This window comes from Poecilia latipinna, unplaced genomic scaffold, assembly GCF_001443285.1.
Source record: "Poecilia latipinna isolate Pla-1442-1.1 unplaced genomic scaffold, P_latipinna-1.0 Scaffold106, whole genome shotgun sequence".
NCBI lineage: Eukaryota > Metazoa > Chordata > Actinopteri > Cyprinodontiformes > Poeciliidae > Poecilia > Poecilia latipinna.
Genome location: NW_015112722.1, coordinates 497949 through 512981, shown reverse-complemented (window position 1 = coordinate 512981; position 15033 = coordinate 497949). Strand labels below are relative to the sequence as shown.

The window sequence follows — 15033 nt, the reverse complement described above, 5'->3', positions numbered from 1 at the left end:
CCCCCACCCCCATGTTTTATTAAAATGTCCCAGTTTGGTGTATTTTTTCCCAAACTTTTTGGGAAAAAAAAAAAAAAAAAAAAAAAAAAAAAAAAAGAGAAAGTACCCAAGTTTCTACATCTTATTCTGCGAGTATGTTAGGAGCTTGTGAATAATTCACTTCAGTGCGTAGCGGAAGGGAGGGGAGAAAATGAACGAGGAGGCACTTTATAATGAACTCATCCGCAGGGCTCCAGGAGGCTGGAAGGAGGACACTGTGACTAACTGTAATTAGACATAATTATCTAAAATTAAAATGAAGATGAAAGTCTACGGAGCATGTAATTGGGGAAACAAGTGATACAACATGTTTTAAAATTGCGCAACTTCATGATCTGAAGCGCAGCGAGCAAGTCGGAACAATCGATCGTAACTGAACAGTCACAAAGGTAAACTCTTAAAGATGACTGCAGTTAAACTCACAAGATTTGGATTCTGGTGACGGTGGAGAGATGCTCGACACAGCCAGGTCACTCTTTGACTTTTTTGGTTTCTTTGGAGTAATCTGCCATGGCTTCTCAAAGTTGCTGTATTCTCTTCGAGTGTTTTTGTTTTCTGTGGGGACAGAAAGGGACAGCATGTCTTGAGAAAAATTTGGATCTGTACATATAAGCAGTGGAAAGCTTCCTGGATATTTTGGATGTAAATGTATACTGATCTGGCAAATGCCCTTTCAGATTTCCTCATGCTACATCTACACACTTCAATGTATTTTCATGAAAGTGGGAGGAAAGTGTTCAGAAAAAGAGATCAAAAATAATGTGGTGTGTGAAACTGCATTCAGGCCCTAAATAAAGTAATGTGGAAAAACTAAATCTGCGCATAAACATAAACACAACATGGTGGTGGTGGCAAGAGTCCTCATTAAGATGAAAGCGATAAATGTTTAAACCACTTTTGCTAAGATATGTCCTAAATTTAACATGATTTCAAAGAAAAATCTCAGGAAACATTTCCAAAGAAATACTTTTCATTCAGTTTTAAGAACAAAATCAACCAGAACATCTGACTTCAGCCAAAATTTCATCATCAGGAGGTTTTTAAAGTTAGTTTCTCATTAGCCCAACATTAAAATCTAACACAGGTATTTTGAGGGCTGTACAATGTTTATTAGGAGACATGTTTCTACAATTGTTAAATTCTGAAAAGTTGCACTTTTTTGTGTGTGTTGCTAACACTGGTTAGCACTGTGACTGAGCAGAGGAGCAAGCCAATCCCATTGGTTTTCCAGCATGCAGCTACATCACAATCCAGTCAGTTACTTTTCCCACACGCAAGTTCATACTTTCAAGGTAAGGTAACACAGAATAGGCAATGTGTGAGTGTCAGTGTGTGAGTGTGTGTGTTTTTACCAACCTGGGGAACTCTGTGCCCACAGAGCTGCTGATCCAGAGAAAGCTCTGTGCAGTTTGCCCGGGCTGTCTTGCTTGGTCTGCAGGTGATCAATAAGAAATGGGATTGGATGGTCTGGAGTCTCAGTTATCAGCTTGGTCATCAACTCCTACAGGAGCAGAGAGAAACATCAGACGAGAGCTGTTCATCAGACAGAAGAATGTGGCCAATGGAGAATCAACAAGTTGAGTTTGACAAACACAATCCCACATCTCTGTGGTTTATGTGTTGCCAACTTCTCTAGGAAGAGCTGCTAGAAGGGTTTATGTTTGGAGAAGTCTTACTAATTTACAGCGCTCTGTGTCAAGGTCTTTAAAATCAAAAAGTCAAGGCAAGCAATATTCCCCTTTGTGCCAATTAAATAGCAGAAAACCTGCATGCTTAGTCCTAACGGCTCACGAGTAAACAAAAAAGATTCACCATTGGGGTAATCGCTTGTTTCTCTGAGGCCATGTTTTGTTTTTCTTCACCATCTGCTACACTGATTCTGATGAAACAGTTAAGTGTTGTAAAGTCTAACATTTTTAGGGTTGGCATGATAACAATACATGGATAATATACAAATTTATAGCTGTCAGTATTTGAATAACGTCTGACCAGCTTTAACTGCTCAGAGGGTTCCCGATCCCTGGAGGTCGAAGTTTGCGTCGATAACATCTGTGTGCAAATTTGCTCAAAGAAACTATTTTTGTTTGCCGTTACTGTTTTAATTTTTCACGCTGCACCGACTTTCTGTAATCAGCACAACCGATATCACTTGCAACCACATTCACGGTGCCTTGCAAACGAATCAATGCCCTGTCATCTTCTTCATATCATTTCACGCCACTGTAACTCTTTCATGCTTTTGTTATTTGGATTAGGTGATAGACCAACATGTACTTGAATAAAGTGCAAGAAAAATACTTCATATTTTTATTTGTGGCATGCATTTGTATTCAGCTCCCCGAGTCAACACTCTGAAGGTATACTTTAGGGCTTGTTTCCAGCAGCTTTACACATCAGAAATAGCTCAAGCTCAGCCGGCTCGGATGGAGAGCTTCAGGTAAACATCAAATTTCTTGTCACATGAACTTGTGGATGTTGCTTTCAGAATAATGTGCAATTTTGCTCTCATCTAACCAGATCAACTTCCTCCCTGTGCTTAATATGTACAGTACATGGCTTGCTGCAAACGTTAAACAATGATACTTTTGGCTTCATGTCAACATTATTCTTTTTTTTTTTGCAGCTCCTCTGTAAAAAGGAATGATTTCTCAAGTGCGTGACTGACAGTACAAAACGTTCTCCCACAATCGCTGTGCCTCTCTGCTCGCCAAAAGCTTGGAATATTGTTTTATAGTCGAACCCTGCTTTCAGTGTCTCCACAATGTTATCCCTGGCTTGTCTGCTGCGTTCCTCGGTCTCTGTGATGTTGCTCGCTCACAAATGTTATGGAAAATCGCAGAAGACCTTTCCAAATCAGCTGTATTTACTCTGAGGTTGTACGATGTGCAGGTAGACTATTTGCTACTTCTGTAAACAGCAAAGGGTTACACTGGACTTTATGGGTATCGTATTCTTAAAAAAAAAAAAAAAGAAAAAAAAAGAAAAAAGGGCAGCATGCCACTTTTCTGATTTTTGCCAAGAAAATTGAAAACGTATTCATTGCTTCCACTTGAGATTCCTTTAATAAGTTGTGTCGGCCTTTAACATAAAATCTCTACAAACTACACTGAACTGTAAAGTTGCAACACGTCAAAATGTGTTAAAGCTGTTAGGTTTTTAATATTCAGGCTGTAATGTTAAAGTTAACAGACATGCTCATTAAAATTAATAATTATGACTAATAAGTAAAAGCTGCCACATGGAAGAACATTTTCAGAGTGCAGAAAAAAAATGAATTCACACAGGGAGTCCCAGCGACAGGTGCTGGGGGAGGAGACCCCCCTCTCTCTCTGCAAGCTAATTAGAGGCTGATCAAAGTCACGATGGGAGCTCGTCACCAAATGAGCAATCATGTCCTAACTAATCACACCCAATGTCTGCACTACACCTCCTCATAGGCAGATTAACCTAGTCAATGCCAAGAACACTTCATAATACACAAGATATTATGCGAGTACAATAAAGAGACTGGTCAGAAATTTGCAGCCATTTTATGAACTCTGGTTTTTGTAAAGATGACCATCGGATATGGACCGGCTCTGACTTTACTAATTATAATGCAAGATAAGTGAAACCTTCAAAAGGACCATTTCTGTCCTTCCTGCCATTAGTGCTAATTACTTGTGACAGCAAAGGCGACACCATGCTGTTGCATGGAAGACACTTTCAAGTTTCACCATTTCAAAACAAAAATGTTTAATAAAAAGTTTGCATTTTAAAGCATGTTCAATATGCACTGTGCTAGCATTTAGCGACATCAGAGTTACTAGCGACGAACTCAGCGTTTGTGTATTCCTTAGAGAATGAACACTCTTACTTCTTAGAGTTAAAGTATCATAAATCAATAATATTTTCAAATCTCAAAATAAAAACAGACTTTACTCCAATCTGCCTCCATGGCAGCTGAGTAAGAGTCTGGCTTTCACTCACTCTTTGCCTCAATGACAAACATATCTCTTACAACTCTGTGCTTACTTTGGCAACACCAGCACAGATTGTGAAAACAGCCAACAGTGTTCTTCCCTCAACAACAGAATCCGCACCGAAGAGTGCCGTCATGACAGCAAACTTGAGAGTGATGAAGCATGAAGCGCGTCCACTGACTGGAAAACGATCTGTAGTTCCCCCCCCCTCCCCCCGCCCCAGACTTGATAAAGACAAACTCTTTTCCAGCAACTGTATAAGCAAAATTGTGCATTGTTAGGATATGAGAATGAACTCTGACCGTTTTGTCAGAGCAGCTGAGCAGAGCTTCTGCATTGAAGCAAAGAACCCATTAGTGGGCTGCAGTGAATTGGCAGTCCAATATGGCTTCAACAGCATGCGTGTGTGTGTGTGTGTGTGTGTGTGTGTGTGCGTGCATGTAAGAACCTCTGAGCACATGCTATATAGTAAACCATATCAAGTAGCTCTCTTAAGAGGCTGCATGCGTTTGCCCTTGCAGACATGTTTCCACATTTATATGTGTGTTTGTGTGTTTTAGGGGGTGGGAAGGGACAAAGCTGTATTGTAGCAAGCCTTGGCTGTGCTTTCGTGTGCTCAGAAAGCTAATCAAGTAATTGTTCAGGGGGACATTCCTGACCAAGCCCAACAGCTGTGACAGCAAACAGCATGTGAATGGACAAACGGGGGACGGAGCTGGCATGTTTCCCTCCAAGCTGCAGGTGCAGCTGTTTGAACAGAGGACACACACTCGCATTCCAGCAGAAGGTAAAGTCATGTGCATGCTCATCAGAGAGAAAAGGTAACATTCACAGTAAAAGTTTACGTTTAAAGGATAGATTATCTTTCTTCAAAAGATTATTTTTGTATTTTCCAATTGGTGCGCAAATGCATACAGGTATAATTGGAGTGCATGATGCACGGTGGATAGCAAAACAGATGGGCATATCCCAGGGATTGTCAGAAAATGGCAGCTCTTCTGGATATATCTGTAGCCTGCTGGTAAAACATCCTCATGCATGGGGCTTGTTGGGTGGTGTCTCAAGCTGATGGCTAACTTGGGGGATACAATTTATCTTTAGCGTTTAATACTGTGAGGCTGTCTCCAAGCCAACAAATTAAGATGATGGTCTAACAATGAATAGTTTAATGTAACTACAGGAGTGCCTATCCTGAAAATTACCTGCTGATTCAACTTTTCATTTGTTACAAATGTCAGGCGTGTATTCCATGCAGAGCACAACTAAACACAAAAAAGTAGAATCTAAAGTAAATGTGCCCGAGTCCAGTCCTTGAGAGCTATCCTTCTGCAGATTTTAGAAGCATGCCTTCCCCAACACACCTCAATCAAATGGCTGAATTCCCTCAGAATTTTCTCTTTTTTTTTCCTGTCAAGTTTATTTTTATACCATGACTGACATATTTGATTAGAGGCCACTTAAGAAATTGAATAATATCGCAGAAACAAACTTTGACCTATAGAATCCTTAGAACTAGTGCAATTATGTATTTTTTAGATCAAGTGGTAGTTCTTGTAGAAAAGGAGACACTCAACTTGTTGCCCCCAACCTCTACTATTGAAGATTGTCAAAACACAATTTCTTGAAACTTCCCGGTTAGCAGTCGCTAAAGGTAGCGTTCATAAATAGGGACACTTCATCTTAGCAGGGTCAGCAAAACGGATTTAATATTCTGGAGAATGAAACGTATCTATAGAGACAAGCAACGATTTTCTTCTGAAATTGAAAAAAAAAAAGAAAAAAGACTGCAACAGAGACAAGGAACAGCAGCACTAATTGGTCCAGTGGTATCTAGTCTTCCCCTTTCTGCACACATTTACCGAACAGACAGGCAACACAATCTCACCCTATTGCTTTCTAAAGTAATTATGCGTTTCATATAACATGACTCTTGTTTATTATAGACACATTTGGCTAAGATTTCCACATGAAGCCAGAGTTTAATCTTATATACTATGAAATTTGATATTTTCAGCAGAACAATCATGTGTTTCAATGGGCAAAGAGGATCGTCTCAGACTCTCACTATGCACCAGGGGCCTTTGAGAAAGCTAAAGGTGACATTAGCAAGCCAGAAATGCAGTCCATATCTGGTACAGATCTGATGCCGGAGCAGATATCCGCATGCCTAAGGAAGTTTCGCTGGGTCCCAGTAATTGACAATCTGTCAGCTAGCCAAGAAACAAACTGTGTCCTTGGAAGCTATCAAGGACTTCCTCCGAGAACAGTGACAGTCATGATACTCTCACTGATACTGCCCGCTGCCCTGCAGTTTAAACAAAGACAAGGAAAGTGGAAGCAAGTTGAAAAGGAGTAGGGAGCAAACGGGGAAAGGCAGACTGAAGGACAGAAGACTGGTACCACAAAAATAAATCAAGAAAATCTCTACTTTAACCGTTATGAGACGTGCTAGACAAAACATCTGTTTAAATATTAATAGGGTTACATGTTACATCGATAAGTTATTGAGATTTTGAATTTTTGAGTAAAATTGGGACTTGCTGTTTTTAGTACTTCAATCCTCCAAGAAAGAGGTGTCAAAAATAACCTGTCATCTGTTTCGTGCCGAGTTAAAAATCTTCACAATTAGAGGGGAAAAAAAACCTTTAGAAATATCTTAAGAAAAACACTTGTATAGCTTATGCTTATTTTTTTTTAACTGAAGGAAATAAATTTAATTTATTGATAGCGGGAGTCGTCTCCATTTTCTTCTAGTGTCATATTTTTAAAGTGACACAAACCTTACACACTTGTTCTGGTATAAAACAAAGCTATATAAGTGTTTGACACATTTGCGTACCAAACTGACAGGGCTGTATGAGATATTTTTGGTACAAATGTGTAACATTACATCACTACTAAACACACAATCCTAGATCCTTACAGAGTGCATTAAATTTCCCCGTTGTTTTACTGGCCAGTCTAACGGGTGTAAAAAAATTATCTTTATAATTATTTAGAAAATAAAGATTTAAGTGTTATGTTGCAGAATCCTGAAAATGGACCCGTTTCAATAAATCATTAAAGGCCTTAATCAATGACATTAGTCCTTATAATAAGTGCAAGTAAAGTTCTCACCAGAATTTTGTCGGTGCATTTACAATGTTCCATATTTGTAAGATGCCATCTGTGACACATTTGTAACCCCTAACAAAAACAAAACTTTTTGTCCGGCATAATTTCTCCACAAATTGTCCTTGAGTAAAAATGTAAAAAAATAAAAAGAAACATTAATGCAGCAAGAGCTCATCTCTGGAGGGCAACTTGTCACCTGGATGACAGGCCGCCGTCTGCCATTTGTTCTCGTTCTCCATCTTAATAAAATTTGGGAATACAAAGCCGTCCCACAGGTTCCAGTGACGTCTGTGTTTCTGTATAATGTGTGCCACGTCAACTGAAAATGGGAAAGAGAGGGTAGCAGATAGAACAATGGACAGAAAGAGATACAGAAGGATGCCGCTGGATAACATCCAGACTATATGTAAACAAGCAGAAGAGATAATGCAGAAAATTAGAGTAGTGGAGGGTCAGATATTGATCTTTGGCTTTTTATATTTCACACTTTTCTGACTTCTATGTTCTATATCAGATATATATATATATATATATATATATATATATATATATATATATATATATATATATATATATAAAGAGTCAGAAATATGGGTCAAGAAATGCATATTTTACAAAATCCTTTTCCCCTCCCTCAAAATATTTGTTTTCAGACTGGGCAAGATGAGTAAAACTTAAAACTACTTTCTGACAGTCCATACGGATTTGAAGCAAACTAGTCTCAAACATTAGTATAAAACGATTTCATAGAAGGAGAAACATTTCCTCTTGACATGAAGAAATTCACACATTGGATATTTCTTAATCTAAAAATATATGCAACTGGATCCAGGTAAATACATAAAAAAATAAGAAAAATCAACAGAAACAAAAACAAGTCCTCCGGAATAATGTTTTTTTTTTTTTTTTTTTTTTTTTGGACAGACGGGAGTAAGATGTAAGTGGACACAAGAACAGAGGAGATGGGGCCTAAACCAAATACACCATTCTGGGAAAAGAACCTGGAGGTGAAAGTGTCATGGTTTAAGTGCTGTTTTGATGCATTAAGACCCGGCACAGCACTTGGACAACCCATTTGTGGTGGGAAACTGAGTGTGTGTTTAAGAGTCCAGTTAAAAAAAAAAAAAACTTGGTAGGAGTCAATTCAAACTCAAAGGGATTGTTTTTGCAAAGTGCAGGGATTTATTGGAATATGCATCCCTTGTGCACAGAAGGATATTTGTATTGTTTGTGGTGCACTATGTTTTATGTATTGTGTGGAATTTGGTAAACTAATTTGTTAATCTAATAAATCCTAGGCTGGTAGGATTAAGTAAGTGTAACCTTTCCCTTATTCCTTTGAGGATGGATGTTGTACAATAAAATATCAAGTTATGCTCCATGGATAACTGAGAATTAAAGCTACTTCCAGTTTTAGTCATATTTACATGTGAATGGAAAAAAAAAAACAAAAAGGCACAGCAATACAACAGTGGTTTTCTGGCCTCCCTCTTGAGTACGTCTCGCTAGAAGAGCAACAGAAAATCCTCAGATTATTTCTGAGTTTTCAGTGATTAAAGCACAATACCTTGAACTATACTCTGAGGCGGCGGTCTTTTTAACTCGTTGCCCTGCTTGTCATTCTCTCTGCTGTAATTTAGTAAAGTGTCCCTCACATTTCCCATGACCATCAATAAAAGAAGCATTCCTGCACACAGCATTTTTTTTTTCCTGAGTGCTCTGCTTTTTTGTGTGGCTGCATCCAGAAAAAAAAAAAAAAAAAAAAAAAAAAAGCAAAAAACAAAAAAACCCATAAAAATAAAAAATGCTGAGCTTTTCGAAAAGAACTGCTGCCGCCACTTTTCAGGCAACCAATAGCACGTGCAGAACTTTATCATCCCGGTGACAGCTGCACATGATTGGTGGAGAAGCTTGTGCCGTCTGTGTCTCCATATACTGAGATGTAAAATATATCTGGCATGAATTGTCAAGGAAAAAAATAAATAAATAAAAAAATCTGTCAACGCACATAAGCCAGACAATAGATGCTGCGTGTGTGCTTTTCATCTCCAAAAGCATTGCAGGCTTGTTTGTTTTTAGTTTTTGAAGATAAGAGGCTTGATGCCTCCAAGCTCCCCTGACAGCACTTTTATGACAGAGAAGAAAGAAAAAAATATATCCTTACCACATTATCTGCATTATATGATACATTAGTAATCATTATCCTGTCTCTTTTACTTAGCAGTTTTATGTATACAAGCAGACTATCTTTCTTTTCCAGTTACTTTTTTGCAACAGTATGGTTTTAAAATCAGAACAATACCAACCATAATCCCACCTAAAAAATGATGAAGCAAGCTTTTTTGAGACTTCCTACCCTTTTTTTGTTTGTTTGTTTGTTTCCTCAAGGCTGTTCATGGTTTTTAAATCTGTACTTTACTCCTTCAAGTTTATCCCAGTGTCTGGAAGCTTCTTATTAATAATTATGAAGTGACTTAGACAACCATTTCTTATAGGTATGTTTCAAAAGAGGAAAGATAAGAGAAGAGGCCATTCAAAAAGGCAGAGAAGTTGTAATCTACAAGTCAAAAATTAAGATTTTTTTCTCTCTCTCCTAAACTCACCCACAGTTATAATTAGGACTAGAATTAAAAAAAAGTTTAAGAGAACTGGAGCTGCAACAAAAATCCCACCACAAGCTTGCAGACAGTGGTGAGGTAAGTGAGGGAACATTTACCCAACCAATTAGAGAACTGCATCAGAAAGCTTTTTTTTAAAGACATTCCCACAGGACAGAAAGCAGAAACAATTTTCATTCATTTGCGATTTATTTGCTTGCTCATCCTTTAAGCTAAACATTTTTGAATCATTTTCCCTGGAAAAAAGTTTGCTGGAATGCACTTGTATGCACTGTAATTAAAATGTATATACATGGACAGTTTCACTGCTTTCAATCGCGGGGTGCAAGGAAACCAACAAGGTTTTGTGTATAACACGATCTTCTCTCCAACTCAAGCAGCTTGACTATCAGTGACTCTCAGCAGTCAGCCATCAGGTTCCTTGGGCTGTAATTGGACATGATAACTTGATTAGCATGCACTGAAGCTGCTGTACTCTCCTTAGCTTTCCTTCTGCTCTCCTCACACACACACACGGGCAAACAAAAACACAGACTAGTTCCTTTCTCCGGTACGTTCCACGCTCCGAGTCTCCCACAGATCGCCCTTCACTCATCGTTTGACTGTCTGATCCGACGAGGTACGACGTCTTTCCCTCCTCATTCTTTCCAGCAGCCCCACAGGATGAACCTGGCCTTGGGCTGTTTTCAACTGCACGCCTGTCTGGTAGTAATTACCGTAACTACGCCTGAAGGGGGAGCTGTGTTAACCCATGCGAGACCACACTCCTGTCATATCACACTGGAGAGCATCACAAAGGTCATCAATACAAGCGTTTTCTGAATTGTCTTCAACTGTTTTCTTGAAGCTTGCAGAGACAGCAAGACTGAAAATAGTTTCATGCCACATCACAGAAGTTTATATGAACCTTTATATGCAGTTTAGAAGGTCTTGAGTTTAAAAAAAAAAAAAAAAAAAAAAAATTTTTATTTTTAAAATTTAAATGTATTTAAGCATCTCTATTAGGTTTGATCCTCCCATATTGAAAGCTGTTTAATCAAAAATCTTGATGAATGGTAAACAGGAAGTAGTTCAATGCTGAAAGTTCTAGGTCAAAATTACATTTCAATAATTGCAACCTTGGACAATCATTTTAGTCTCACATTGTGAACATGTTTTTGCGATTTTGCTTTCATTCGTTAGGATTTTTAATATTATGGTGTAGATCTGGAAGTGGTTTTTACCTGATTTCATCTAAACAGTAGATTAGTTTCATTTGAAGCGTTGTTCAAGAGCTACGTGGTTTCACATAAAGGAAAAACGAGCTCAAAACTATTAGCCTTCCGCTGAAGGGCTTTACAGGTGATGTTAAGTCATTTTGTGTTGACATGACACATTTTGTGAAATACAACAAAGCATGTAAACAAGAAAGCAAAATCTCCTTTATAAAGCACAGGAAAAACTTATACCAAAGTGCATACATAGTCATCATATGCATACCCTTGCCACTTGCTTTTAATCCTAAATACTTGAGATAAAGATTGTTGAAAGTAAAATATTGAAGTCTCTGCCTTTCCCATTGATTCCAAGCTGAAAGTCTGCATGAGGCTGCACTAGTTGTGGTCAGTCAACAGGGCGAGTCGGCACAAAATCTGTCGAGTGTGAGAGGAGGTGAAGACTGGAGTCTGCAAATGTGTGAGGGGAACAGACCAGAGCTGACCTCAGTCACAGTCAAACAACATTTTTAAGGCTGATCTGGGTGCAGCTGGGTAGTTTGAACTGATCGTCGACCAAGCTGTAAGTGTGTGTCGTCGACAGCCAATAAAAGAGACTGCGGCATGGTGGCACATCATCTGCAAGCCTACTTAGTTGTTTTCAACTTTATTAGCAATTATATAATAATATGAGTCTAAATGAAATTGGGTATTATACAAACTAACACTATGCAGTGATAGCTAATTCTAAGAATATATTCAAGCACCATCAGGTGTGTTGGCTCCTTCAAAATGTTGCCCTCATGAGATTTTAATGCACTCAGTTTTCTTTAGTCGGTCTAAAAGAAATAAAACCAGTCTGATCCCTCACCAGGTTCAGTTAAGTGTGTGATGCACATTAATTCAGTTGTGAAACAAAACAGTCTTTTAGTGTGAACATCTGCTCCTTTTAAAATCTGTGCAATGTGTCTCTAACTGGAGTCAGTTCAAGAGTTTGAAGCACAAGTGAAAGTCATGCCTTAAGCCTTTAGAGAGAATATCCAAGACAACGTTTGAGTTTTTAATCTGGAAGCAAAGATGTTGTGAAACTTGGTGAGGAGAAGAAACGCTATTAATATTTATACTTCAATTCTTACACGGCATTGACTGGTTGAGAGGCAGCGCTTCCATGATTTTCACTTTTATTCTGGAAGTATAACTTGCTCCAGAGCAGTTTAGGTTTCCCAAATAAGTTAGAGATACGCAAGATATGAATCAAGTCTTGAACTGAACCTTAATTTGCTTTTCATTTATTCTGCTTCATTGTACAGTGGGTCCCCATCTCATGAGGATTTCTCCATGTTACCCTTTTGTTTAAATCCTCGTTCTGTTTCATCTCATTTCCTCCAACACGAACCACATTGATGAACTTTATTTAAAATGTTATCTTGCCACTATGGAGACTGAAATGCAGTTGCAGTGGCTTGGATGTCTGTCAGAGAAGTGCACTCAAGGTAAACAAGCTGCAGCAATTACTCTGGGAAAGACTGATGGTTGTCTCAAGTGCTTTCCACTTACAACCACAAAACTGTAGGATGATGGACCCCAAGTTGTTTGGAAATAACCCTAACATTGTACCTGGAGTGATAAGCAGCATAAGCTGTTCTCCTTGGAAACGCAAACACACATTTTAACGGTCCAGATTAGCCTGTGATTTCTTTTACCATTACAGTGCCTCTTAAATATGCTAATAATTAGCTAATAATGTGCATTTGATGAGAAGCACACGCCTGCCACTTCATCTCTCGATATTATCAAGAAAGATTTATGTTACAATAAATTCTTTGTAGTTTCTTCATTTTGGCTCTGATTTGGTCAAACAAATAATGATATCATATTACTTGGTGTGCTGCCTTTATTGCAGCAGACATAACGGCGCAATGTACAATCTAAGATTAAACACTTTTTTTATTTAAGTGACAAACTAATTTCCATTTAAATGAAACGCAGTGATCAGAAATGTCTCTTTTTTTACAGAAAATGAGTAATCAATATAGTACCAAGACCGTCTTTAAGATGAAACTTAAGCTACTTAAAAGCCACAGAAACACACACATAGCATGTTATTTCCAACTATTTTTGTGCCATAAACTCACCTTTCTACATCAATCGAGACAAGCTAAAACAACACCTCTCATTGTACCGTATACAAGAGGCTTTGCTATCCGCAGCGTCTTGCAAAACTATCCACGCTCACTGGACCTCTTCGCATTCTGTCAAGCTGCAAAGCTATAGGGTATTCTATAGAAATTTTCTTCAAAGGTCAAGCACAGGTAGTGAATAATATGTCACTGTAGAAAGAAAACCATTACAAGTCAATTTCTCCCAAATTCTGACACTACAAACATATGGACGAAGGCGAGACCACGATCCAGCATTTTGGCCTTAAAACGTTAAAAACATGACAAGACCTTTAAATAAACACAGTATACACGGTGGCGTAAGCTTTAAAAGTTAATGGGAAGATTGATGGAACTATGTACAAGGCAATCCTGGGGGAAAATCTGTTAAAAGCTGCAAAAGATCCAAGACTGGGGCAGAGATTCTTCCTTCAGCAGGGCAATAACCCCAAAGCTATAGAGCTACAGCTGATTGATAGAGTAAAGCATATTCAGTTGTGGGAATACAAAGACCAGACCTAAATCCAAATCAGAATCTGTGGCAAAAAAAAAAAAATTAAAGAGATGTTCACAGACACTTCCCTGTTCACAAAAATGTAGTACTAATAAAATGCATTACAGTTTGTGATTGCACAAGTTTCCAAAGAGAGACGATAACTACAAAACGTGACAGTAGATTCACAATCAGCAAAGGTTGAGTAAGCAAATGAAAAGACTTGTTTTATAGTTCAACTCCATCTCTCCTCATCCGGGTATATTCACGTGTAAAACACTCCCATCTGTTTTAACCAGGACCAGATAAATTGTGGTACACTGTTACCTCATCATAAGCAATTGTGTCTCATTTACATTAATTATCAGAGCTGACAAGGGGGCATGTAGAGCAATATTGTATTGCAAAGTAAGCCATTCTGAATTTGTCTTCTTGTGTTTTCTGCAATAATGGATTTCTAAGCAAATAAAAAAAATCCCTCTCCTTTAAATATCTACATTTATTCCTAAACTGTCTTGCTGCATTTCTTGGTCTTTATGATGTTCAAGTAATTTCTGAACTGGATTTTATGTTAGAGGCATCAGAGAAAAAAGTGAGTTCATTACAAACTGTATGACTGTCAGGATGCTCTTGTGAAAGAGATCTTTGATCACAAAGACCTTTTCTTTTAATCCCGTTTAAATAAAGGGTGAAGAAGAACAAAACCATGCTTTTATCTGCTTTTTGATCTTAAACTTTGAAAGTCATGGATGACTTCATTAAATTTCACTATTGCTCAATAATCTCTGTTGGTTCATCACAGAAAACCACAATGAAATCCATTAAAGTTTGAATATTTTCCAAGAAACTGAATAGAAGTAATAGCACAGTTTTTTTTTCTATTTTTATAAACATTTTTGTTAGAGTCAGAATCGTGACAAAAAGAAGATGAACTCAATGTTAGGTGGGCGATTAAGATACGTTTGACTTGTAAGGCACATTAAAAGAACATGACTGCAGAACAAGTTCAGAAAGAGCTTTTCCACATGAATGGCTACCGTGTTCACTAAAAGAAAACCAATACAAAGAGGCAAGCTCATTACAGGGTTCTATAAGGAGCAACACAAGTGACTGAAAAAAATAAATAAATGAGTGTAGAGTTCATACTAATTTTCCAAGTTCTGGTATTAGAACATAATCACTAAAATCCACTTTCTGACTGATATAAGTAACAAAAGAACAGCATATAATAAGATAGTTAATCAGCCCAACACTGTATTCAATCCATCAACCCCCCACTGTTTACCAGCAGCAACTTTACATTGCTTCTGGACTTAAAGGGCAGATCTCATCAGGGAGCAACATGAGGACCGGTTTAACACCGTGTGTGACAAAGGTAAAGACCACTTTATTTCCGCCTTCTCCCATCCTGTATATATATATATATATATATATATATATATATATATATATATA

At 38.0% G+C, this 15033-nt stretch overlaps 1 protein-coding gene across 3 annotated transcripts in view; it reads right to left on the bottom strand.

Annotated features, from left to right (window-relative positions):
* cunh8orf34 (chromosome unknown C8orf34 homolog) overlaps positions 1 to 15033 on the bottom strand; it is a 54734-nt gene that overhangs the window by 31726 nt on the left and 7975 nt on the right. For all 3 annotated transcript variants that reach the window (XM_015027769.1, XM_015027770.1, XM_015027768.1), the window contains exons 2-3: positions 1396 to 1540; positions 463 to 594 (exon numbers count right to left, since the gene is read on the bottom strand). In XM_015027769.1, the coding sequence (XP_014883255.1) occupies positions 463 to 594; positions 1396 to 1540 (277 nt within the window). The remainder of the gene's footprint in view (positions 1 to 462; positions 595 to 1395; positions 1541 to 15033) is intronic.